The 26,911-nt window shown below is 38.7% G+C and overlaps 1 protein-coding gene across 1 annotated transcript in view; it reads left to right on the top strand.

Moving 5' to 3' along the window:
- The window catches only part of MARCHF11 (membrane associated ring-CH-type finger 11), a gene marked incomplete at both ends in the record, with an annotated part of 41,167 nt that extends 14,499 nt beyond the window's left edge, over nucleotides 1–26,668 (top strand). Inside the window, 2 exons of the mRNA XM_083360301.1 lie at nucleotides 10,234–10,426; nucleotides 26,346–26,668. Of these exons, the coding sequence (XP_083216427.1) occupies nucleotides 10,234–10,426; nucleotides 26,346–26,668 (516 nt within the window). The remainder of the gene's footprint in view (nucleotides 1–10,233; nucleotides 10,427–26,345) is intronic.
- Between the last annotated feature and the right edge of the window lie 243 nt (nucleotides 26,669–26,911).

The following is a 26,911-nucleotide window of genomic DNA, read 5'->3' as shown; positions in this document are numbered from 1 at the left end:
TCTGCCAATAGTGACTCATGTTCTCATCTCTATATGATTAAGCTTTATAATGTACTCTGCATCACATTCCTCTCACAAGGTCCCAGTGGGCACAAATGTTAGTGTTGAGACCAATTCTCCAGTTAGTGAGTCCAATTCAAAATGCTGTTTTTGGCTTATAAAGACTTATATATCTAAATTCAAAGATACCTTACAGACTGTCTGCCCAGCCTGGGCACAAGCAGGAAGGGGACGCTTAAGGTCCTGTCCCCATGAGAACACAAAAGGACAAAGAGCCTAAGGCAATACTTCTGTATCATAGCTCCCTGGTTATACAATAGCCTACACTAGGAACCCACCTTATTTGCGTTCATTCTTAGAGCAATGAAAATAGCTTTATTCCAGCAGGCATTTGGGGATTGATTTTTAGTACTGTTATGACTACATGGTATTTGAGCTTCTGGTTTTTTAAAAATGTGGATATCGGATTTATATATCTTTTCTTTTTAATTTTATTATGAAGCTTTTAGACTCTTGAGAGCTGAGTGTTGCTTAAATTCATATACATATGAATAAGTTCTTGGAAATGAGATAGCATTAGAAGCTAAAAATCTCCACTAATGGACTAACAGTCTGCTCTCCTTTCATTCCCTGTAAGGTAGCTAGGTGAACACAGGTTTTCACAGAGCTGGGCAGTGGGTGAACAAATCTTTGTTGGATCTGTTGGCAAAACCACCCAGACTTTAGCTCATGATAAACTAATGAAGGATTATGCCAAGGATTAAAAACAAAAGCAGCTTAACATGTACTACTTATTCTGAAGTACGAGACTCACAGAACACAGAGGGCATGTACAGTTGTATCATACCATAGCTACATGCAATAATCAGCATGACAAGGGAGTAATTATTCCAATGTTTATTTCGCTACACAGGAAGTACAGTTGCCTTTTCTTACTGTCCACCAATCAGGAAGAATCTTTCTCGACCTTCTAAAAGCTAGAAGATGGATTTCATCATTTTATTTACTAAGCTTATATATGTCTCTTTGGTTACAACTGAGCCTGGCTGTTTATCTTAACCCTCATGGATTCCACACAACTGCTTTCTACCACTTTTCTGCAACCATCACTACTCTTAATGGATTCCAAATAGTAAAGAGCTGGCAAAATGACAAGATGGTCAGTCTTATTTGTCCCAAGTCAGATTTGCCTGGAATTTCTGAGGTTTTCATTCTGCTGGATTGTTGAATTGATTTAACAACCTCTCCATATTTGTTACCTACACGTATCCATATTTCTAATAGCAATCTCCCTTCCCCAGTTCACCACTTTGTCTTTTTCTCTTGGAATTGTCTTCTGAGTCTTGAGGTTTTTACTTTGTTTCTTTTCTTTTTACCTTTCCAGCCATCTCCAAGAGAAGAGAGGATATAAAAGAAAGGAGGGAGAGAAAAGAGGATATAAAAGAAGGGGAGAGAGAAAAGAGGATATAAAATGAGGGTGGAGAAGAGAGGATATCAAAGGAGAGGGGAGAGAAAAGAAGATATGAAAGGAGTAGTGAATCTGGTTTCTCCATTGACTTTGTTTGTCAGAAGGTTGCAAAAGGGCATCACACGATCCTAGGACACTGTGACCATCATAAATATGAAGCAGTTGCCAAGCATCCAAATGTAGATTGACCCTGGGGATGCTGCAACAGTCGTAAGTGTGAAAAATGGTTATGTCACTTTTTTCAGTGCCATTGTAACTTTGAACAGTCACTAAGCAAACTGTTGTAAGTTGAGGACTATTTTATCACTTTTTTCCTTTTTTTGGTCATAAGTTTTTTGACACCTTTCTAGGCAACTGATGGTACTCGAATATTCCCATATCCTAAAAGTGGTACAATCTGTGAAAAAGGTTGAAAAGCCCTACTCTAACCAACAGCCCTCCATCTCTGTTGGTTCTTAACTTGGATGGAATGTATAGTTGAAGAAGGAGTGAGGGGGAATGTTGGCAGTAGTACTGTACCTTCCCAGGGAGGAGGCAACAGATTCCAGAGAGGGACCAAAGACTAGAGACTGAACAGTCCTGAACTGCATGGGAGGGGGGAGGAAATGGTTCAGAATTGCCAATTATAACCACTTACCATGTTTCCCTGAAAATAAACCAGTAAATAAGCCCTAGCATTTTTGAAGGATGCTTCTAATATAAGCCCCACCTCAAAAATAAGCCCCAGTTAAGATTGTCAGCTAGACAGCTGCATTTGGTACCATATTTCCCTGAAAATAAAACCTAACCAGAAAATAAGCCATAATGCATCTTTTGAAGCAAAAATTAATATAAGACCCAGTCTTATTTTCAGGGAAACACGGTATTAGCAATTCTTACTACTATTTCACTTAAAAAAACCTTCGTGTTAAAGGAAAATTGCATTAAACTTTGCTATTAGATTTTCTTCAAGTCTTAAATACGTACTGTATTAATTAAACAAATACATTAATATGCTCCTCGTCAATGAATTAAAATAATTTTATCCTTCCTGTTTAGCTATCATAAGTATCAGAAAAGAGGTACAGACTTCTTTACCCTTTTTCTCCCGGTTAATGGTGACCTATATTTTTGCAACCCTAAAATGCATCAGAACAACTACACTAGAATAGAATAGAACAAAATTATACAATAAAAATATATCTCACAAATTCTAGTTTTAAATTGTGTAGCATCTTTCTTTATACTGAACCTGAACATTGTATTACATTTATGAGAGTAACAGTTGCCCAAAGTTCTACAAGTCTGACTATTCCTCATTACTTAGTTAAATCTGTAGGATTAATGGAGCTCAGCTGATTGAATAGGATAGGGAATAAGAATTTCTTATTCCTAGGTTTTCTCATTTCTGTTCATGCTGCAAGCAAATTATTTTTGGCTTTGCTTTCTTGCATACATAATGAAATTGGCATCTAATATTTGTAAAATATATGTTCTGAACATCCAAAATTTCTTATCATTTTTTCCCCAACATTGTATTTCCCTTAAAAAAGGATACATAAAATCTGTTCTCCATATTTTGCCCATTAAATTTGTCCAGATGAATTTAGCTGAGATAAGGTAGAATTAAAGATTTCTGTTTTCTTGTCTAAGTTAACCCCACCCAGATGTTTTATGATGTGGTCATTTCTGCTATATTTTCAATGTTATTACTGTTACCGAAATAGGTAAATGTTAATTATTAATTCATTTAATATCATTATATTCTGTTTTTTGTTGACTCTTTCAGAAAAGCTCACAACAATTAGAAAATGCATTGGTACACGTGTATCACATATAAACATACATACATACATACAAACTGTTCCCCCCACACAAAACAGGGCATCAGCATTACAGCAGGTATAAGATACTGTTTTCATCTGTTTGAATTGTTTTTTCCAACACACTTGTTTTTCTCATAAATTTCTGTCCACAGGACAGTTGTATTGGCACCTGTAATTGGACCAGTGGTGGGATTCAGCCAGTTTGCACCACTTTGGCAGAACTGGTAGCTAATTTTTTGTTGCCCAGGCCAAGAATGGACATCCAGAAGTGGCATCCACACAGAGAACCAGTTGTTCACATAATTGAATCCCACCACTGAATTGGACCTATATTTACAAATAAATTTAAGTATGGGTAGCTTCAATTCAGTCTAATACGAGAGGAAACTATAATGTATAGATAAAGACAGGAAGGAAAGCTGATTCTCAACTCTACTGAATAAGTGCAATAATTTATAGCCTATACATTTCAACTACTGTAGTTAGCTGCTGATCATATAAGAAACATGTCTTAAACACAAAGCGAAGCATGGACTGTACTTCATTTTTATACTTGTTATTTTTTTCAGCCCAATGGAATATCGAATAGGAATTATGTAAAAGGGGCTTGGGGTCTCAGGACTCTATTAACATGATAACTATCTGAAAACAAAACAGCACATTACCAGATTTGGTTTGGGACAAATCAACAGTAGAAAGATATAGTCTGAAAATGGACTGGATCTGTTTTCAGTGCAAAATGTCAGAAAAAAAATCTCTTCTCCCTCCTCTCTCCTGGTCATGTGGCCCAATGTGGAGCTGATATTAAGAGGGTTGGAAAAAATTCCAAACCTATGCATGCTCTAATCTATGGTCAGTGACCATAAATTACTTTTATAATACAATATCGCTTAAAATAGAAAATAATTCACAGCCAAAGAAAATTTACAGCAGAAAGCAAAATAATGATAATAATCTAGGCCACAGACATTATTTAAAAGCCACATCTTAACTGCTTTGTGAAAATGCCAGCAGTGAGACAGTCATACAGGTTTCCCCACAGTAGATCTTCTACAATTTAGGAACCATTTAAAGTTCTTTATTAAAATCCTGCTGTGAAATCTTTATTTCTTCATCAAACTGCAAATGCAAAGCTTCCACTTCCTACTGGGCTACTTTGATTTCAGAATGTTTTTAATTACTCCAGCTTTCCCATAACTGGTACTCTCAGATATTTCGGACTATTTGGTTAATTCCAAACTATAATGGCTGGGGATTATAATCAATGTAGTCCAAAACATCCAGTTCAGGAACCAGTTATTTATTCCATATTACTTTATTAATTACCAAATAACTTTTTGTTTAAATAAACAGTGATTCTCTTCTCTAAAATTGGGGTCAGGGTGTGTTCCAAGGGAGAAGTTCTAGGATCAATATTATACAATTTTTAAAAAGGAGTTAATTAGAATGCATTAATAAATAAAAGATTATGACACAAGTCAGTGCTCTTAGTAATCACATAGAGAAACCTTCTCCAGGATGACCTGTCCTCAGCCTCACCCTTCAGATCTTTCAAAAGTATATCCTTTGGTGCTGCAATTAAGTCCATCCACTTTGCTGGTAATCTTTTTTCTTTCTTTCTACCTTTCCCATCATTTTAGACTTCTGAAGAGATCTGGGTTTTTGTATAATGCGTCCAAAACGTGATAAACCATCAGACTGGTATCCTCAATTTAGCACTGGTAATTAATATTTCTTCCTCTAGTTTTAAAACCACAGATTCATCTTTCTCTTGTCCAAACCTCCTCAATATACATTCAGTGTATATATTGAATGAAAAAGGGGAGAATATACAACATTCTCTCATTCTTTTGCTGACTTAGAACCACTCTGTTTCATCATTTTTCCTTCTTGACTATGGTTTCCTTTTCTATGTATAAGGTTCTCATGACAATTAGAAGTTCTGGGATCCCATTTTCCCCAAGTATATTCACATTGTCATGGCTGACATAAATAGCTTTCTATAACCAATGAGTAAGGGATGTGGTGGCTCAGTGGGTTAGGACGCTGAGCTTGTCGATCGGAAGGTCGGCAGTTTGGCAGGTCGAATCCCGAGTGCCGCATAACAGAGTGAGCGCCTGTTACTCGTCCCAGCTTCTGCCAACCTAGCAGTTCGAAAGCACGTAAAAATGCAAGTAGAAAAATAGGGACCACTATGGTGGGAAGGTAACAGCGTTCCGTGCGCCTTTGGCATCTAGTCATGCCGGCCACATGACCACGGAGACGTCCTCGGACAAGCGCTGGCTCTTCGGCTTTGAAACGGAGATGAGCACTGGCCCCTAGAGTTGGAAACGACTAGCACGCATGTGCGGGGGAACCTTTACCTTTTTATAACCAATGAGGCATATATTGACTTTCTAAATTATCTTGTGTACATCAACAATAATGCCTTTTATAAAACCAGCTTGAACATTTGGCATCTCTCCCTTCCAATGTAAGGTCCTAATCTGCATTGGACAATCCTAAACATCATATTGTTAACATGTAGAATTAAGGGTATTGCATAATAGATTGCATATTCTGTTAAGTCTCCTTTCTTTGATATTGACTAACGTCTTCCAATCTGTGGTCACTCTGCCATATTTCTATAGCTATTCCATCAATTCCTGTAATTATCCAAATTTGTAATGACTTGAGTGCCGAACTAAATGCTGAACATGTTCTTGTACAGTGTCAGTTAAAACAGTTACTGACCCAGACAGTACACCTTGTCTGTTGTGGCAGCAATGCTCTGGAACAGTCTTCCTTTACTGATTTCAGTTGTCCTAACCCTATTGTCTTTTAAACCAGCCTTGAAGACCTGGTTCTTTTCCCAAACTCTGGGTTAAGAAGCATGTTCCTTTGTGGGGGGGGACTTCATTAATATGTTGGGTATGTTAGTCCCTGGGTTATCATCATCATCTCCTCCTCTTCCTCCTGCTCCTCCTCCTCCTCCTCCTCCTCCTTTCAGGTGTTCATTTAAATTTGTAAACTTGTTACCCAAAGTTATTTATTGGATGGCCTATAAACTACATAAATGTATCCTCCAATTTTACTATGGTGTGTACAGTGTGTGTACAACAAATTTATTTTGCAATTTTTATGCTGTTTCAAATATATAAATATGAAAATAATTTTACAACATGTTAATGATACACATGTAATTACAATAAAGTACCAATAAAGTACAATAAAAAGCCACTTTGGTCTAATGGTTAAGGCACTAAGCTAGAAAGTGGGAAGCTGTATCATCTGAGCCATGAAAGCCAGCTGATGACTTTGGGCCAATTACTGTATCTCAGCCCAATCTACTTCACAGTGTTGTTATGGGAAAGTAGGCGGAGGCAGGTTTATTGGAAATGTTTTCCACCTTGAGTTATTTGTAAAACTTATAAAGGCAGAATATAAACTAACCAACATATAATATATTTTTAAAAGAACAGTAGGCGAATTCCAGTCTGTTAGTCTTTTATATAACTCAATTAGTAGAATGAGTCAAAAACTATAGAAAAAAAGGAATAATATACCTTAAACTTTTCCCCTGCAATCTTTGCATTGATTTTTTAGTATCTGCACAGAATAAATACCATAACAGTGAACAGTGAATAGACATCCATAACACTCAGATGCATTAGCATGTCCAAATTATCCAGTTGTAAACAATTCTATAACTTGAATTTAGAGTATTATTAAACTTAAGTCATGCTCATAACCAGCTGACCTCATTGTTCCGATCAACTAAAGAAAATCTTTATTTGTAATAACTGAATTCCAAAACTTGAAATCATACTCCTACGCAGTGTGGCACTCCTGGACTAGAAGACCTCCAATGTCCCTTACAGCTTCTATTCTATTCTATTCTATTCTATTCTATTCTATTCTATTCTATTCTATTCTATTCTATTCTATTCTATTCTATTCTATTCTATTCTATTCTATTCTATTCTATTCTATTCTATTCTATTCTATTCCTGTGTGGCAGTTGAGCAGATAGGATGTTTCTGAATGTAATTGTGGGATTGCTTTTTATTTGATTATTTTCTTAAGAGTTCTTGTCTAGAAGAGATTTAATTTTATGACTTCACAAAACTGAATCCTTGAAGAGTGACACTTAGAAACATTCACTATTTCTTGAAATTTGCCTTGTTTATGTATGTAGAAGAGTAATAAAACACTATGTAGCCACTGATTAAAGTTTTAGTGTTCTTTATCAATTTGACTTCTTTCCTTGCATCAGTAATCTCCAGATCTTTGTGGCATGTAATGCCTTACCGCTGGACTATGTGTAGAATATCATTTTTCATCAATATGGTTGCACCACTGAGTCTTTGTAATATCATGATGGCACTATCATCATTTTCATTAGATCATTCTATTTTAATTAACATTTTGAATTCAGAGATTCTTGCTATAGCACCACAGATTTGAAACTAATATTCTCCAAGTAAGGTTTTATAATTTGAGGAATATATTGATCACAGTTTAAAGTAAAATTTCAGTATTGATAGTAATGTTTGTGTCTTTACCAAGAGTTAGAATATGAACTGTTGGCAATGCTATTTCATCCATGATGCTATTTTGCACAATTCTGCTAACAATTTCTAGAAATTCAAATTCTTAATGCTTTATGCACCTATGCTCTTCCATTTGACATTCATATGCTGGATGTAAACTCTGAACTATTCAGTTCAATAGGAAAGATACTGATAACCAGCAAAACACAACAAATACCTAGATTTCTTCTGCAGTTAAATGCTTGCATTTAAAATTAATTTGTTTTCTTCCTTTTTGGCTGGATCTTCAAACAGTGTGATGAGCAATTTTCCTCCTATTTATTTATTAAGTTTATTTATTTATTTATTTATTTATTTGTTTGTTTGTTTGTTTGTTTGTTTGTTTGTTTGTCTGTCTATCTGTCTGTTTGTTTGCCATCCATTATACCATAAGGTGTAACTCTGGGTGGCTTACAATTATATTTTAGTTAAAGCATAAAATGTTAAAATCATACCTTACAGCCACAGACACATGGAGAGGACGGGGGAGGAGTGGGGGCAGGTGGGATCTGTTATTGCTCAATTAAACACCTCCATTGTGCTGATCCCCCACTAAGGCCCCAAGCCAACTGGCATAGCCATGTCTTTAGACCCTCATGAAAAAATATGACAGTTGGAGCCAACCTCACATCGGGGGGGGGTAGGATGTTCAAGAGAACAGAAGCAACAGGAGAGAAGGCCCTCCTCCTGGACCTGATCAACTTGGGCTGACGGGACCCGCAACATGCCTCCTCTGCTGGCATAAATGGTACAAGCCAATCCCAGCAGGGTGAGATGGTCCCTCAATTAATCTGGACTGATGCCGTGAAGGGCTTTAAAGATGATCACCAGCACCTTAAATTGCACCCAGAAGCAGACAACCAGCGCAGCTAGCAGTGATGCTACAGGGCCCATCTTTGGGGCCCCCAAAACTACCACACTGCCACACTTTGAACCACCTGTAGCTTCCAAATGCTCTTCAAGGGTAGCCCCATGTAGAGCACATTACAATAATCCAGTCATGAGATGACTAGGGATTGAACGACTGAGCATAGGGAATCCTGGCGCATAACACGAAGTTGTGCAAAAGCCCTCCTAGCCATGACTGCCACCTGTTCCTCGAACAGGAGTTGTGAGTCCAGGAGAACCTCCAAGTTGCGGACCGGGTTTTTCTGGGGCAGTGCCACCCCATCCAGAGTCAAGGATGACAAAGTCCTGGATCTCAGATCCCTGAATACTCAAAGCCATTCGGTCTTACCAGGGTTCAGCCAAAGCCTGTTGTCCCTCATCCAGGCCACACAGCCTTCAAGCACCATGAAAGAGCGGCCACAGCATCACCTAGGTCACCAAGAATGGAAATATAAAGTATTATGTCAGATAGATATGACAGATGAGGCTATAAGAAATCAAGCTACCAGCCATTCTTAACCATTCTGTATCTCTTTCAGAAGATCTATAACTGTTAATTTTGATAATTTGATTTATGTTTTTATTTTTTTTAAAGAAATGTTAGTTGTCCATTTGAGTCAAGTGATGGGGTATAGATTTGTATTAATCTACTGTATATGGTTGAATAACTCTCATATAAGAGGCAGTTCTGCTTTGAAGAATGGGGAACACTGTTTTGTCCCTTTGTAGTAAGATTATACCTGCAGAGATAATATGTCACTGAAGAGCAAATTATTTACAATTGTTATGAGTAAAAATTCTCCACATTTTATTTGAATGGCACTTTTTACAGTATTTAATCACAATGAATTTGTATATACAAGCATGCTTATAAGACTAATGTGTAACTATAAACAATATATATTTAATTATTCAGGCTTCACTTTCTTTGTGCTAGGGTTATGTTTCCTGAAAACATCTCAAAAAGCATATTAATATAAATTGAGACACTGAAATGGGGGTTGCAAGGTATTATAATAAATGTGCCCATAAATTTTAGAGCTTTATTCTTAAGCACTGCATCATTCTAACGAATTTCTTCTTTGTTTCCTGTTGCATGTACAGTGAAAGCATTTTCTGCATGTATCTTTAAAATTGAATTTCTAATGTGTACAATTATCATGCAGAGAAAGAGGAAACATGACAAACTTTATTAGCTTTCTTCATTGTGTTGCACACTCTGGTTAGAGGTTCGTTCTAGAACCCAGTTTTGACAAGGACCATGTTTTTATCAAACATTGAAAAATAATGTCTGAACAGAGATTTGTGGCATTTCTAGACTGTTAAAGTTATTCAGCTTAAGATGATTCAGCGAAATGAATGGAATTTCTTTCTCCAGAATGAATATGAAAAATGCTATGAACAAATGCAATAGAACTTTGTGAATATTGTCATGATGAGTTTAAACAGACCTAGAATTTTTTGATAAATATTTTATCCATATTGTTTTCCTTCCTTTTAGTGGCAGAGTATTACTGTAACTCTGGTTGAGAAGGTGCAGATGATTGCTGTAATTTTGGGATCACTATTCTTAGTAGCAAGTGTAACTTGGCTTCTATGGTCAGCCTTCAGTCCCTATGCAGTATGGCAAAGAAAAGACCTCCTTTTTCAAATCTGCTATGGAATGTATGGTTTTATGGATCTAGTATGCATAGGTAAGTTAAAAAATAATGCAGTCATTCATTTTGTTAAATATGGCATGTTATCATTTGAGTGTATGTTTTTGTACATCTAATTTACATACATGATAGTTTCTAGAAAAAAATAAAATGTATATGGGGGAGTATTGTCAATTTTAGATATAACAAGAATTTCAATTTTAAAAATACAATAATTCAGATATACAAAAATATTAAAAAGTTGCCTGATAATTACTCTTACCCACAATACCCATAGAGAGATCCATAATTCAGTTTAAATGAAATTACAGCAGCCTTCATGTCAGAATCCATTTATATCACATTCATAAATGTATGTTTGAAATGTTGTGCATCCCTGGATTCTGCCATTCTTCGGGGTGGGGAAAGGTGAAGATGTTTATTCAGCCTGGCCGGAGGCTGCATTCCAAAACCAGGGAAACCCCTTTGATATTAGAACAACAAAGGAAGGGAAGGAAGGGAGAAGAGATCTGGTTTGTATCCCCATCTGAAACTGAAAGGAAGAAAGCAATTAGCAATAAAGCACGAGAAGATTCCCCTTCCCCACGAAAGGGTTTGACACCTAAGTTTAATTGATGTGAGTCTGAAAAGATGGGGTTGAGCGGGGGAGTTGAAACGGGAATCCTTTATATAGTATCAAAATGTAACACAATGCCAGATCCTGTCTTGTATTTCCACAACCAAACACATCCTAGTAAAATCTCCTTTTTGGACAAACCTGGCTCCAAGAGTTCTTATTTCCTAAGATGTGATTTGGGGTGGGTCCTAACAGTAGACAGGATCTGCTATAACAGTCAACCTGGAAGGGAAAACCTTACCAAGGGACTTTGCAATAAATACAATGTCTGGCGACGAAGCAAGAGAGGAGGGAAGCCCCACAGAGAGGGAGCCTTCCTCCCAAATGAAATCCCAGAAATGATGGGAAGCTAAAGCGGCATATTCCCCCGGGGAAGGAGTGGTGGAGCAGCATGACCGAAAGCCCTGGTGGTTGATGGGCGTTGGAAGGAAAAGTGAGTGGGAAAAGGCATCGGGGGAAGTGACCCCGTGGCGGAGCAACCACCAACTGGAATGGAGGCAAGAGATGGAGAGCTCCCTGCACGTCAATGAAGAGGAGCGGATTCTAGAAAGAGCTATCGACCTATTGAAGGCAACCCTTAGCTCACTAAGAGAGGAGAAAGCTGAGGACCGCAGCTGAGTCAGTGCCTGGGGCCGCAACTGGAGAGGTAACGGAGGGGATCCAGCATCTGAAACCCCGGGGCCGTCCAATGGAACAGGAGTCACTGCCTCAGCAGTACCCACCCCCCCAGAACCACAGACGGGGAGCAGGATGAGGAGCGATACTGTCCGTGGTGCAGACAACGCTCCAGTCAAAGATTCCCGCCCCTGGAAGTAAAATTCAAGGGGGAGCCATCACGATTGGGATTTTTCCTAACCCAAGTCCTCAGCTATATGGAAGAATATGGACGGGATATCCCCAGTGACAAAACCCGCATCCGAATTGTGCAATCCGCCCTGGACGGATCGGCTGCAGACTGGGTGGTGAACATGCATGACTCCAACGCCCCTGAACTCAACGATTTCAACTGATTCATGTCATCCTTGAGGTGGCGGTTTGAGGATCCTTTGGCTGACCGTAAGGCCTGGGAGAGAATCAAAACGGTGAGGCAGGGCAGGCGAGCGGTGGCCTAATATACCCAAGAATTCTGAACCATCACCAGCAAGCTGAACTGGCCAGAAGATATCCTCCTTAGCCATTTCAAAGACAGTCTAAACTACAACCTGTATGACACTTGCCTGCCTCGAGGAGACCCACTCCATCTCGACGACTGGTATGTCCTGGTGGAGGAAGTGAAAATAGACCTACTGAAGAGACACCACAGAGGAAAACCATGGAGCCGCCTGCCACCCGAGCAAACACGTGAGGGGGAAAAACCACCAGCCACAGCCAAAAAATCAACAGGATGTTTCAACTGCGGGAGAGAGGGCCACCGCGCCACAGAATGTCACTCAAAAGCCCCTCCACGAAAAACAGAGGCATCATCTTCTAAGAAGCTGGGGTAGTCCCAAGGCAACACAAAAGAATCCTCCATGAAGGGGACAGAGGCTGTAGAGTCCACAACTCCTGCCAAGAACTGGGATTGTACTCCAGCCTGCACCGCAGGGACGGTGGACACCTCAGAAGACAGCTCAGAGGGAGAACCATTGGTAAGTGGACCCCTTCCACCCATACTTAAGACAGTGACTATATCAGCTTCCTCTATACCGGAAGCCATAGAAATAAAAGCTCTGATAGACTCTGGTTGCATCCGCTGCCTTATCAGCCCAACACTGGTGGAGAGATTGAGCACCCCAGTGAGGAGACTAAAACAACCAATCTCCTTTAATCAATTAGATGGATCAATAGCGGGGGGGACCAGCTACCCGAGCCACTTTACGAATTCACCTATCCCTGGGGTCTCATGAGGAAGACATAACGTTTATACTGGCCCCAGGCATGGAATGCCCAATGATTTTAGGACTGGAATGGCTGAAGAAATGGAACCCCGGGATAAACTGGAGGACAGCAGAACTTAACTTCCCAAAGGGGGGGGCAGAAGAACTTAGACTCCAAAGCATCCCCCCAACCCGGAGAGAGGAGACAGCATCAGTGGGGAAAGAGAAGGGGTTAGATTTAGATTTAGATTTTTTAGATTTTATTAGATTTATATACCGCCCTTTCCCGAAGGACTCAGGGTGGTTTACAGGGCATTTTAAAATCACATCAATATAAAATACAAAGTTAAAAGAGAATTAAAAGATTAAATTATCCCTGAAAATAAAACCCCAGTTAAAATTCTCAGCCTGGGTCAGAGAGCTCAAAGAGCCAAGTCTTCAGGTCCCGGCGGAATGAGCGAAGGTCAGGGGCAGTCCTGAGCTCTACGGGCAGCTGGTTCCAGAGGGTAGGCGCACCCACAGAGAAGGCCCTCCCCCTGGGTATTGTCCGCCGGCAATCTTTTACCAGCAGTACCCTTGGCAAAAATCCCAGCAAATTTAATGATTTCTAACTGTATTTAATTCATTGAGCTATAGGGCAACCTTGGCAAGGTACTCAAATGTCTTTGGACCAGTGGACAACCTTCACATATTTCTGAATGATATGTATTAGTTCCATTCATTACAGATGGATAATCTGGATACTAAGCTATATTTCATTGCTACTGGTTTTTGAGAAGTACTTAACAGTTTTCAATACAATTGATTTTTCAAGAAACACTTATAAAATTCTTCCTTGTAGTTAATCTGCTGAATGGTATGCTTAGAAACAGCTAAAGGCCTTGGAATCCCATGGATTCCATTTTGTCTATCGTATTATTTAATAATGTTTTGAAGTTATTGGTGAATACATAAGTGGATATTTATTTTTTCTAATAAGCAACTTTCAGCGTTGTCTTTTCCATTAGATTTTAAACAGGTTATGACATCCTAAATAAATGTCTAGAATCAATATTGAACAAAGTAGTGGAGTAGCTTATAAATAGAATAGTTATTATATGATTTTGTATTTAATTTGCTTTGAATAAGATTGATCTTGACAAGAATTTTAAATGAGAAACAAGATGTTGCATGCAGCAGATGGATCTTTGACCAGGGATCTTGATCAGGTTTGCAACTTGGAAAAAAGAATAAACAATTTCTGGGTGCCCTGGTGGTGAACTGGAGACTTGTTTGTATGTTTGCCACTGCCTTTCCACGAAACATTAGATCGAGCTACAATCACACCTGACTCAATCACATCCTGATTAATTACTAATTTTCTACATCATCATGCCTTTAAAGCGTCTATAAAAACTGAGCCTTTTATAATGTGGTTGTGAGGAAACTAACTAGGCCCAGCAAAAAAAAAATGTATCAGCTAATATTGTACAATGTCTATTGATTTCTAGTATGACTTCAGCCCCAGTTCTCATTTTGCATTTGAATAGATGGTAAATATTGATATGTGCCCATTTCCATGCACTACTTGTATATCCCTCTCTCAACACGCTGCCTGCCCATGAGATGGTATTCTTCCCAACTCAAAAGATCCTTAGGTTTCTGTAGCAGGAATGATGCTAGTATTGAGAAGGAGAATGGAAGCATAATTCCTTTTCCTTGCAGCAATTTTGAGTGAGACTGTGCAGACTATGCGCCTTATCCCAACCCACAAGCAGTTCTCCTCAGGAAACCTGTTTTCTGTAGCATTAGCAGCAGAAAATGATGCATCTACTTTCACAGGGCAATTGATCAACACGATCAATGTCTGATGGGAAAGAGAAAAGCAATTTTCTGTTGCTAATAGCAAAGGGAAAATAATAATAAGTTCCCTACCAGTTATTTGACTAGAGAGAAAAGCTGCTAGACATTCCTACAGTTTTGCAGCTAAGGGCTCCTCTAGTTGTTCTCCCACGTGTACTTTCAAGGTTTCTGTAAGGATGAATTCAGCCAGCGAAGTGAAGTAATGCTTTGTTTCCTCACCATGTCAGATACTAGTGATTACCTAAGTGCTTCTGGTAATGGAAATTCCTTTTCATAATAATTTTTTTGCTTGCTGATATATAATAAAAATATTTAAAATATTATTTGAACCCATTGACAACAAATGTGCCTTTTTCCATTGATGCTGACGTTCTTATTTATTTATTTATTTAAAAATGATGATTGTCTCTTTATGTAAAATTTTAATTTGCTTGGGAAAAAGTATCTGATGAGAACACTCCTAAAGAGTTATGGTCTAGCCAGCTTGTAATCTTAGGACTCTCATATTGGGATTTTTAAAAACCCTAGTTGACAGCTATATTACAGCAAAGAGATAAAAAACTATGTATGCAATGCTATAAATTTGTGGTCTGGATTCTGAAGCCCAGGCATGCCTTAAGCTTAAAATCATTTTCTACTGCTGCCAGCTTTGCAACCTTGGACTAAGTTTCAAAAGAAAGGATAGAGCCACAATGTCTAAGAAATCAATACCTCCTTAAAGTTGGGAGCAGAAAAATGAAGTACCAGATTTCTGGGAAGAGTACTTTGTCTAGGCAGAAATAAGATGTTGCTCTGAATAGTTGTGCTATAATTCTATAATCTCTTTATAATCTCAGTTCAACTGAAGCAGTATTGACTGTATTTGAGCAAAGAGTGGGAGTTTCTGGGTTAAAGGGCTCAGTGGGTTAGGACGCTGAGCTTGTCGATCAGATGATCAGCAGTTTGGCGGGTCAAATCCCGAGTGCTGCGTAGCAGAGTGAGTGCCTGTTACTCATCCCAGCTTCTGCCAACCTAGCAGTTTGAAAGCACGTAAAATGCATGTAGAAAAATAGGGACCACTACAGTGGGAAGGTAACAGCGTTCCGTGCGCCTTTGGCGTCTAGTCATGCTGGCCACATGACCACGGAGATGTCCTCGGACAAGCGCTGGCTCTTCGGCTTTGAAATGGAGATGAGCACCGGCCCCTAGAGTCGGAAATGACTAGCACGCATGTGCGGGGGAACCTTTACCTTTAAGGGATCATAAGTTACTGACATAATGTTTCTAAAAGTCTAATTGAAACTGTTATTTCTTGAAATTCATTTTTACTTTGATCATCCAGATAACTTGATGTTAATCAGAATAGAGCTGGAAGGGACCTTGGAGGTTTTCTAGCCCATCCCCCTTCTCAAGCAGGAGACTCTATACCATTACAGACAAGTGACTGTCCAGTCTCTTCTTAAAAATCTCCAGTGATGAAGCTCTTCCACTGGTTAATTGTCCTCACTGTTAGGAAGGTTCTCCCTAGTTCCAGGTTGCTTCTCTCCTTGATTAGTTTTTATCCATTGTTTCTTGTCCTGCCTACAGGTGCCTTGGTAAATAAGTTGACCCCCTCCTCTTTGTGGCAACCTTTCAAATACTGAAATACTGCTATCATGTCATCCCTAGTTCTTCTTTTCTCTAGACTAGCCAAACCCAAATACTGCAACTGTTTTTCATACGTTTTAGTCTCCAGGCCTTTAATCATCTTAGTTGCTCTTCTCTTTTCCCAAAGTCTCAACATCTTTTTTATAATGTGGTGACCAAAACTGGATGTAGTATTCCAGGTGTTGTCTTACTAAGGCTTTATAAAGCAGTACTAATAATGTGATTTTGATTCTAAGCTTTGGTTTATACAACCAAGGATTGTATTTGCTTTTTTGGCTGCTGCTGCAGACTGCTGGCTCATATTTAAGTAATCATATTTAAGTGATCATCCACTAGGACTCCAAGGTTCCCCTCACAGTTACTGTTTTTGAGCCAGGTTTTGCTTAATCTGTACTTGTACCTTTGATTTTTCCTGCTTAAGTGTAAAACCTTGCTTTTCTCCACATTAAATTTCATGTTGTTGCATAGGGCCCATTGTTCAAGTCTATCAAGATCTTTTTGGATCCTGAGCTTGTCTTCTGGAGTGTTGGCTATTCCTGCCAGCTTAGTGTCATCTGCAAATTTGATGAGTTCCCCTTCTATTTCCTCATCTAAGTCATTTATGTAGATATCTGCCAGAACAATTATTGCCTAATGCTCTGTTTTTCAAACAAAACAATATTCCTTAAACTCTGGATCAGATCTTGACTAAGAGGTCCTTTACTATCTTTGCTCTAAATATTTACTGATGGTTTTTCACTCAGGATTGTCCAGTTGTACCTCTAGCACTGTTATGACAGAGCAAATACAATTACTGACTTGGAAAGATAAAGAAAGATCACTAGATGGCAGTGAAGAAACACAGAAAGTCTAACTCTTAGTTGCCATCTTCTGCTGTTTTGTTTACCATTCCCATATAGTTGCACTAAAAGAAGGCAGTTTTTTTCAGGCACTAAAGCACAGTTAGAGGAGTTAAATAGCAGGATCTGAGTGTCTCTTTCTGGGTCACCAGTCCTACGAAGAGTTAGTCTGGGGCTTAACTATTTTCATCACCTAAGCATCCATTAAGGGACACGGTGGCTCAGTGGGTTAGGACGCTGAGCTTGTCGATCAGAAGGTCGGCAGTTTGGCGGGTCGAATCCCGAGTGCTGTGTAACAGAGTGAGCACCTGTTACTCGTCCCAGCTTCTGCCAACCTAGCAGTTCGAAAGCACGTAAAAATGCAAGTAGAAAAATAGGGACTACTACGGTGGGAAGGTAACAGTGTTCCGTGCGCCTTTGGCATCTAGTCATGCCGGCCACATGACCACGGAGACATCCTCGGACAAGCGCTGGCTCTTTGGCTTTGAAACAGAGATGAGCACCAGCCCCTAGAGTTGGAAACGACTAGCACGCATGTGCGGGGGAACCTTTACCTTTAAGCATCCATTATGCAAATTCTGAATAATTCTGTCTGGAAAATCTGATGGGAATGCTAAAATATTTCCAGCAACCTTTGACCAGCATACTTTCTATACACAGTTGAGAGCAAGACAGTTCACAAAGAGAATCCAGTAGACTTTATTGTTACTGGATGACATATTACAGGAGAGAGATACAGATGAGTCCAGCCTCCAAGTCTGTCACATCGTATATAAAAATCTTTGCAAAGGTAATGTAAATAAATTGTAAGAATTCTTGAAAATGTGAAAAGCTATATTATACACCTGTGCATAATAGTTGTAGGACAGAGATCTGTTGCTATATACACCAGTAAACTCTGATTGGTAGCTATGATTGGTACTGTGGTATACTAGGAGCCATGGTGGTGCAGTGGTTAGAATGCAGTATTGCAGACTAACTGTGACCATAGCCAGGAGTTTGATCCTGACAGGGCTCAAGGTTGATTCAGCCTTCCATTCTTCTGAGAACCCAGATTGTTGGGGGCAATAAGCTGACTCTAAACCACTCAGAGAGTGTTGTAAAGCACTCTGGAGTGGTATATAAGTCTAAATGCTTTTGCTATTACTATGACAGTTCTTGGAATATTCATGGATGAATGCCAGGAAAGTTAGTTGATTACCTGCTAGTTGATGTGTGCTCTAATGCTTCAAAGTCTAAGCAGTTGCATCTACGGACTGATGAATGTTTGGAAAGTTGGTGTGACTCACATCTGAGTAACTTTTCATTGGCAGAGAATATGGTAATACCTGATTACCATATTCCTAGCCAAATCATGTGGTCAAGGAATCAATGCAATTGGAAGGAGCTAGCTAGACCCTGTCTTTCTGAGAAAATTGTTTATCTTTTGGCCAAGATGGTTACTTTGCATCCAAGAAGCAATCAGCAATGGGAAGACCAGAAAATGGAAGAAAATGGAAGACTCTAAATCTTGAGTGCAAAAAGCACTTCCGCACCCAGACAATGAAATGGCATAGCATCTCAACCTGTCTGTAACATTGCATATATTTGACTAGTTTTCAGACATAATTAATCCTGGACCTGCTGATAATGAATGGAATGGAATGGAATGGAATGGAATGGAATGGAATAGAATAGAATAGAATAGAATAGAATAGAATAGAATAGAATAGAATAGAATAGAATAGAATAGAATAGAATAGAATAGAATAGAATAGAATAGAATAGAATAGAATAGAATAGAATAGAATAACAGAGTTGGAACGGACCTTGGAGGTCTTTTAGTCCAATCCCCTGCTCAGGCAGAAAACCCTATACCATTTCAGACAAAGGGTTGTCCAGTCTGTTCTTAAAAACTTCCAGTGTTGGAGCATTCACAACTTCTGGAGGCAGGTTGTTCCATTGATTAATTGTTCTGTCAGGAAATTTCTACCTAGTTCTAGGTTGCTTTTCTCCTTGATTAATTTCCATCCATTGCTTCTTGTCCTACCTTCAGGTGCTTTGGAGAATAGCTTGACTCCCTCTTCTTTGTAGCAGCCCCTGAGATATTGGAACACTGCTATCATATCAACCCTAGTCCTTCTTATTTAACTTGTTGTTGTTGTTAGTTGCGAAGTTGTGTCCGACCCATCGCGACCCCATGGACAACATTCCTCCAAGCCTTCCTGTCCTCTATCATCTTCTGGAGTCCATTTAAGCTCATGCCTACTGCTTCAGTGACTCCATCCAGCCACCTCATTCTCTGTTGTCTCCTTCTTCTCTTGCCCTCAATCTTTCCCAGCATTAGGCCCTTCTCCAATGAGTCCTTCTTTCTCATTAGGTGGCCAAAGTATTTGAGTAGACATACCCAATCCCAGCAACCATTCTTTATATGTTTTAGCCTCCAGTCCCCTAATCATCTTTGTTGCTCTTCTCTGCACTCGTTCTAGAGCCTCAACATCTTTTTTACATCATGGTGACCAAAACTGGATGCAGTATTCTAAGTGTGGCCTTACCAAGTCATTATAAAGTGGTATTAACACTTCATTTGATCTTGATTCTATCCCTCTGTTAATGCAGCCTAGAACTGTGTTGGCTTTTTTGGCAGCTGCAGCACACTGCTGGTTCATATATAAGTGGTTGTCCACTAGGACTCCAAGATCCCTCTCAAGTTACAAGGTACCACCTATACTGTACCTGTGCATTTGGTTTTCCTTGCCTAAAGGAATGAACCAGTTTTGTCCATCGTTAACTATGGGGGGGTGAGGTGTTACCCCCTGTTGATAGGGCTTGCAACTTGGGCATCCTCCTGGACTCACGGCTCAGTTTGGAAGATCATATACGAGCTGTGACCAGGGGGGCTTTTGCCCAGGTCCACCTGGTGCACCAGTTGCGGCCCTATCTGGACCGAGATGCCCTACACACAGTCACTCATGCGCTCATGACCTCCCGGCTAGACTACTGCAATGCTCTCTACATGGGGCTGCCCTTGAGGACCACTCGGAGGCTTCAGCTGGTGCAGAATGCAGCCGCATGAGTTGTGATGGGAGTCTCCCAATACTCCCGTGTAACACCTCTCCACCGCGAGTTGCATTGGCTTCCGGTTGCCCTCCGGGTGAGATTCAAGGTGCTGGTGATGACCTATAAAGCCCTAAATGGCATGGGTCCGGATTATCTTAGGGAGCACCTGCTGCCAGCATCAATTTCCTATCGTCCTGTGCGCTCCCACAGGGAGGGCCCCCTTAGGGTGCCGCTGGTCAGTGAGTGCCGGCGGGTGATCCCCCGGGGAAGGGCGTTCTCTGTGGGTGCGCCTGCCCTATGGAATGATCTGCCTGTGGATCTCTGGACTGCCCCGACCTTCGTTCATTTCGCTGGGACCTAAAAACCTGGTTATTTGATTTATCTGGCCTGGACTGAGGGGTTTTAAATTTTTAACTTTTTGGGCTATTAATTGTTATTTAATTTTATTTAAACTCTATTTTAACTTATATTGTTTTTTAACTTTGCCCCGTAAACTGCCCTGAGTCCTTCGGGAATAGGGCGATATATAAAACCAATTAAATAAATAAATGTAGAACCTTACTTTTTTCACCATTGAATTTCATTTTGTTAAATAGTGCCCAATGTTCAAGTCTGTCAAGATCCTTCTGTATCTTAAGCCTATCCTCTGGAGTATTGGTCATTCCTGCCAGTTTGGTGTCATTGGCAAATTTGATGAGTTCCCCATCTATCCTCTCATCTAAATCATTGATGAAGATGTTGAAGAGTACTGGGCCTAAACAGAGCTTTGGGGCACCCCAGGGCATACTTCCCTCCATGTAGATGCAGTTCCATTGAGGACTACACATTGAGGGTAGTAGGTTAGCCAGTTATGAATCCATCTGGTGGTAATGCTGTCTAACCCACATTTTTCTATCTTACCTAGTAGTAGGTTGTGGTCTACTTTATCAAATGTCTTACTGAACTCCAAGTAAATTATATCCACTGCATTCCTCTGGTCCACTAATTTTGTCACCTTGTCAAAGAATGCAATAAGATTTGTCTGGCATGATCTGTTTTTTGACAAACCCATGTTGGATTTTGGTTATGACTTTGTTTGCTTCTAATTCACTGATTCGTTGCTTGATTATCTTTTTCAGAATTGAGGTCAGATTTAAGACTCCAAGTCTCAATTCTTTGAGTCTTAAATTTGCTTCTCAATGTAACATATCCGCAGCAATGATCCAGTCATTGTTGAATCTAGTAAAAGTTAAACGCTAATTAGAATCCTAGTAATAGAGTAAACTATATTACTAACTATAGATTCTCAAAACTATAATAATAATAAACTGTAATAATTTTTCATTATTCTACTGGGCTGCATACTTGAACTTAAACAAGAAGCAATATTTCATTTTACCAGAGGTGTACAGTATCTTAGCAAAACTGAAATTATGTTCAGCTGAGGCTCAAATACAATTACTGTTCAGTGCCTAGCTGGGGCCTTACATTTACTCCTTATAAATAGGTCCAATCTAAATTCCTAAAGGCCATATTACATATAGCCCCTGGCATTCCAAATATAGTATTAAAGAGCTAATTAAAATTGTAAAATGTAGTATTAAAGAGCTAACTTAAAAGGGCTAACTAAAATTGAAATACATGCCTGGACCTGCATCATAGCATACTGACTAAAGTTACTCTTTTCCCCAGAAGCCTGAGTTCTTCATTTATTGAGGATAGTTATGAATGAGTATTGACCACTAGAGTTTTATAAAAACTCCAACATCTCATTCTTTATGATGACTTTTGAATTTGCACTTAGTGTGTTGAAACCATGTATGAAACATCTAAAAGCCCATAAGAACCAAATTGCTTTACCAAAGAATGTTTTTTGAGAAGTCCCTTTTTTAAAACCAGTGAGATATTTACATCATAAAACCACCTCCAAGAGTACAAAATTTAGCATACTTCAACACTCTCCACAGCTGTTCAAGAGTTCCTTCAAGATTATCTCCCTAACTCTTTATATCTAATCTGACACAGAGTTTTTGTTTCCTGATGCTATATTTCCACAGGCTCAGTTTCACCAGAACAACTAGGATTTTTTAATTTATTTTTAAAGAAAATAATTATTTATTGAAAAAAATATATATGCAATGATTATAGGAGAAATAGAAAAATGGCATATGCAACTAAATGGGTTCTGCTGATGCAGTTACAAGGAGCAGTTATCCATACTAAATCATGGCTTTAAGATGCATACTGTCTGGTACATACTAGACACAGTGATTATGCCAGCCTCCTGCCTGAACATAGTGATACCTACTGAACTGTGCAACATTTTGATCATCTTCCAACATTTTATGAATTGTATCTTCTCGAATTTCCTATTCAGATTTGTAAATATTTCTTCTATTTCTTCAGCAAGTAATGGATTCCTCTAAGTAATTCCTCTCTATCAGAATATCAGGATAGTACAAAGGCACTTAAGCTTTGTAAATTATTACTTACAATTTATACCCCTTCACTAAGGTAGCACTTGCTTTTGTCCAATTTTTTTTTGAGAGATGGCTACTAAGCAAATCTTCTAAAATTTTAAGAATTTATTCACTTCTGACTGAATTCACCATTATGTAGTCATCAGATTTCCTTTGTAGTAAGGAAGATATTGTAGAAAGGCTTTTCTTATAAATCTCTGGCGCAGAAGAGATTTTGCACAGAAACTCTGTTTTACAAAATTCAACTATACAATATGAGATCCAATATTGAGAATGCTTTTCCAATGTGAAATGATTTGAATAAATGTCATCAAGTATACAAAATAATATAATCTTGAATATCTTCAGACTTCTAAAAAGCTCATCTAATGCCAGGCTTATTGGTCTCTTTTCATGGTTTAATTTCCTCAACTCTTATGATATACAGGTCCAGAATCAGAAACCATATATTTTGTCATACAAACTCAAGTTCAGTAGTTCGGCCTGCAAAGAGGTTCTGGAAACCACCATTTTGCACTTGAAGAATTTCTATTATTTTCTGGAACCTTCACTTGTGTTTGAGAAAATATACATTTATCAGTAACAAGAATCATTAAAAAGTCATACTATGAGAATGTGTTAAGCCAGGTCAGTTTCCACTTTACCTTGTACTCTATACAAAATTGCTTATTGCTAAAATCCAAATAAATATAACCCATGGAATTATAAAATCAAATTAAATTACATCATGATCATCTGATTATTGGACATTTTGGATTCTACAAGACTTTATACCTCCAGTGACCTTTGGTGGCATCAAATTAGAGCAGAAATTATCAATGCATTACAATCCCTCTTAAATGTAGGTGAATGAATTGCTTGTCTGGTTAGCATACATGTCTTCTTATGTTTCTGTCCTCAAGTACAGCGAGTCAATTGTTTTGGACTTTATTTTCAAGTACAAGTCAAAATATATTTTTGTTCATAGTTTAATGTGGTCAGTTTCCTTCTGATCCTAGCCCACAGCTCATGAAGCAAGGATGTAAAATGTGAACTGCAAAAAATCTGAATGACAGTTTGATGGCAAAAAAGAGACGAGGGTTTTTTGTATTTCCTTTCTGCCAGCTAGTAGTTATTTGAATTTTGCAGCGTTATGAAATTGCAAAATTATTCCTTTGTATCTTTGTGCCTATATGGTCTCCCAGAATACATAATCATAAACAGAAGCTCTTAATTTCTTGGAAGTTTCAAACACAACATAGTCAAGATAATGTTTAGAATATACTCAAGCTGTCTACTTTGTATAACTGTAGCTAGAGAGGCATAATGGTTTCTGCTTTGGACTTTCTCACACATTATTAACAGAATTGTGACCGGTGATGAGACCTGGGTGTTGTATGTGAACCCTGAAAGCAAACAGCAATAATGGTGTGGTGTTATACACACTCGCCAAAGAAACTCAAAAAAGCTCGGCAAACATTGTCTGCCAGAAAGGTTATAGCAATAGTATTCTGTGATGCCAAAGGAGTACTGCTAGTGAAGTCCATGGAGTGTGGTTCAACCATCAGTTCAGAAGTCTACTGTGAAAAGTTACAAAAATTCAGACGAGCTATCCATTAGAAGCATCAGGGCATGCTGACTTACAGTGTGGTGTTAGTTCACGATAATACTTGCCCGCACACTGCTAGACACACCCAAAAACCTTTGAAGCAATTCCATTGGTATGTTTTTGATCACCACCACCACTCCAATAACCCAGATTTGGCACTGAGCAGCTACCACCTCTTCAGGCACATGAAACATTGGCTTGCGTTGACGATGACAATATGCTTCAAGATGCTGTTACAGGTTGGCTTCATCCCAGGTGGGAGATTTTTTTTGCAGAAGGAATTTCAAACCTTGTAAGACATTATGACAAGTGCCTCAATTTGAATGGCAATTATGTCAAAAAGTAATGTAATGTTGTAGTTTTCTAATGTGTATAATAAAAGTTCTGTATCTGCGAGTGTCTGTCATTGATAACCAAACTGAGGTTTATTTCTGAATTGCCCTTGTAACAGCAAGCTTCCACAAGGCAACACTCCAGATTTTCACTTGTGTTTTTTCCCAATAGAATTATTCCTTCCTCAGTTACTACCGTGGATTAGATACACTGGATAGAATACGAAAGGCCTAAACAAGACTGCATTGTCTCTACAGACCAGAAGAAACAAAATGGAACTTTTTTCATAGCTGGTAACAAGCCTGACTTTCCATGAATCATCTACTGTTTTATGCTCAGACTAAGCCCACACTTCATAGCAGCCTTCAAGATAACTGCTCAAATTAATCTTACAGCATACCAGCTACATTCATATAACTACACATCTGTTCTTGATATTCCTTCCCAGCCTGGTCATGTCAACCTCTTTCATCCTCTAACAATGCTGATTAAAGGACAAGAAGATTATGAAGTAGTACAGTTTTTTAATTTTCATTTCTATTATTTATGTGTGCAGTATCTGGGAAGTGATTAGAAGGTTTCTCTTTTGGAGTGCTTTAGATATGCATTCTCTCAGCTTGACAAACTATTTTCCTCTAAACTAAAATAAGCCAGCTTTCATACAACTGGAGAAGGTATATATTGGGAGGGCAAATGATGGAAACCCCGCCCCCCCCAGCAGGCCTCCTCTTGAAGAAAAGGAGAACTAGGTGAAGAATAAGATTCTAGCAAGTATAATCTGAGGAAGTTAATTCTATCTCTTAGGTCTTGGTGGAGTCACTTTCAACAACCTCCGACTCTGCTTATGTTAAACTCAGACTCTGAAGGAAGGACAGAAGCACAAAATCTATCAGAATGCTTCCATCTCTCATTTGAGTAGCAGAGAACTGAAAAATAGAAATACCACATTGTGGGGGGAAACGTCTTGGAATTATTATCCGATTCTGACGTAGGCTGTTTTTTTAAAGCAATTCAGTGACTAAAATTCATTCCAAACAGAGCCAGTTTTGTTTGGCTGGAGACTAGGAGCTTTTGGTCCTGGTTCCTTTTAAACATTGAAACCATATTGGACAGCTGTATTTTGACTCCTTTGGGGTTTTTTTTGAAGATGACCCTTTCTTGGACAATGCAAGTAATTCTGTATCTGCTGAACCTGTGATGTCTCTTGTTCCCTAGCTTTCTGAACCTTGCTGTATACATAACAAAACTTCCTGAACATTGACCATTCTACTGCCTACTGTTTGTTTGCTTCCTGTAGTTGTTTGATGCTGGTTTTTTTTTTGCTCTGGATTTCCTGGTTATGTCTCTTGAATCAAAGGCATGGGAATATCTCTCCCTCTCCCTCTATCATCTCTTCCTCTCTCTCCCATCTCTGACTCTGTCTCTCTCTATCTACCTCTCTATCATCTATCTATCACCTATCATAAATTGGAACTTATTAAAATTAGTAGTGGCCCCCAGTTTATGCTAACTTCTAAATGTTTAAATAAAAGCATTATCTTTCTTCTGTTTATTAATAATACACAATGTAAGCTATCCAAAAAGATATATCTGGATATAAATGTTTAATACAGTGGGTATGTGGGAATCAGTTATCCATAATTCAAGTCTGTGCTTTGATTCAAGCCAGCATTTCAATTTTAATTGTATTTGTTAACAAAAAGTACATTTGATGTGCAGAACTAAGGGCTTCAATAATTTGTTTCTTTTAATTTCAGGCCTTATTGTCCATGAAGGAGCATCAGTTTGCAGAGTATTTAAGCGTTGGAGGGCTGTCAATTTGCTCTGGGATGTACAAAATTATGACAAAGCAACAGACATAGAAGAGAGCACTCGAGGAGAATCCTCCACAGCTAGGACTTTGTGGCTACCACTAAATGTATTGAGAAACAGAAATTTAGTTCATTCAACACAGTTAACCTCACCAAGATTTCAATGTGGCTATGTTTTATTGCAACTATTCAGTCGAATGAGACCTCTGGAGGATTCATCAGATGACAACAGTTCTGGGGAGGTTGTTATGAGAGTGACTTCAGTGTAAAAGTTATGATCATTATGCTTCACACAAAAGGACATTGTGCCCAGAACTTGTGAAATATTCTGGAATGTAATGCAATGAATGGTGAAACCATAGCACATAAAAATATATAAACTTTTTTAGTTTATGCTTTTATATGATCAGTTGAATTGCAAATACATTTTCCCAAGAAAGTATTTCTTTCTTTTTATACCATGATTTATTACTTTTTATCTATTTGTACTTGGCATTTATAAAAATATAATT

Source organism: Vipera ursinii, assembly GCF_947247035.1.
Source record: "Vipera ursinii genome assembly, chromosome: 3".
Lineage (NCBI taxonomy): Eukaryota > Metazoa > Chordata > Lepidosauria > Squamata > Viperidae > Vipera > Vipera ursinii.
This window is presented reverse-complemented; position numbering and strand designations above follow the sequence as displayed.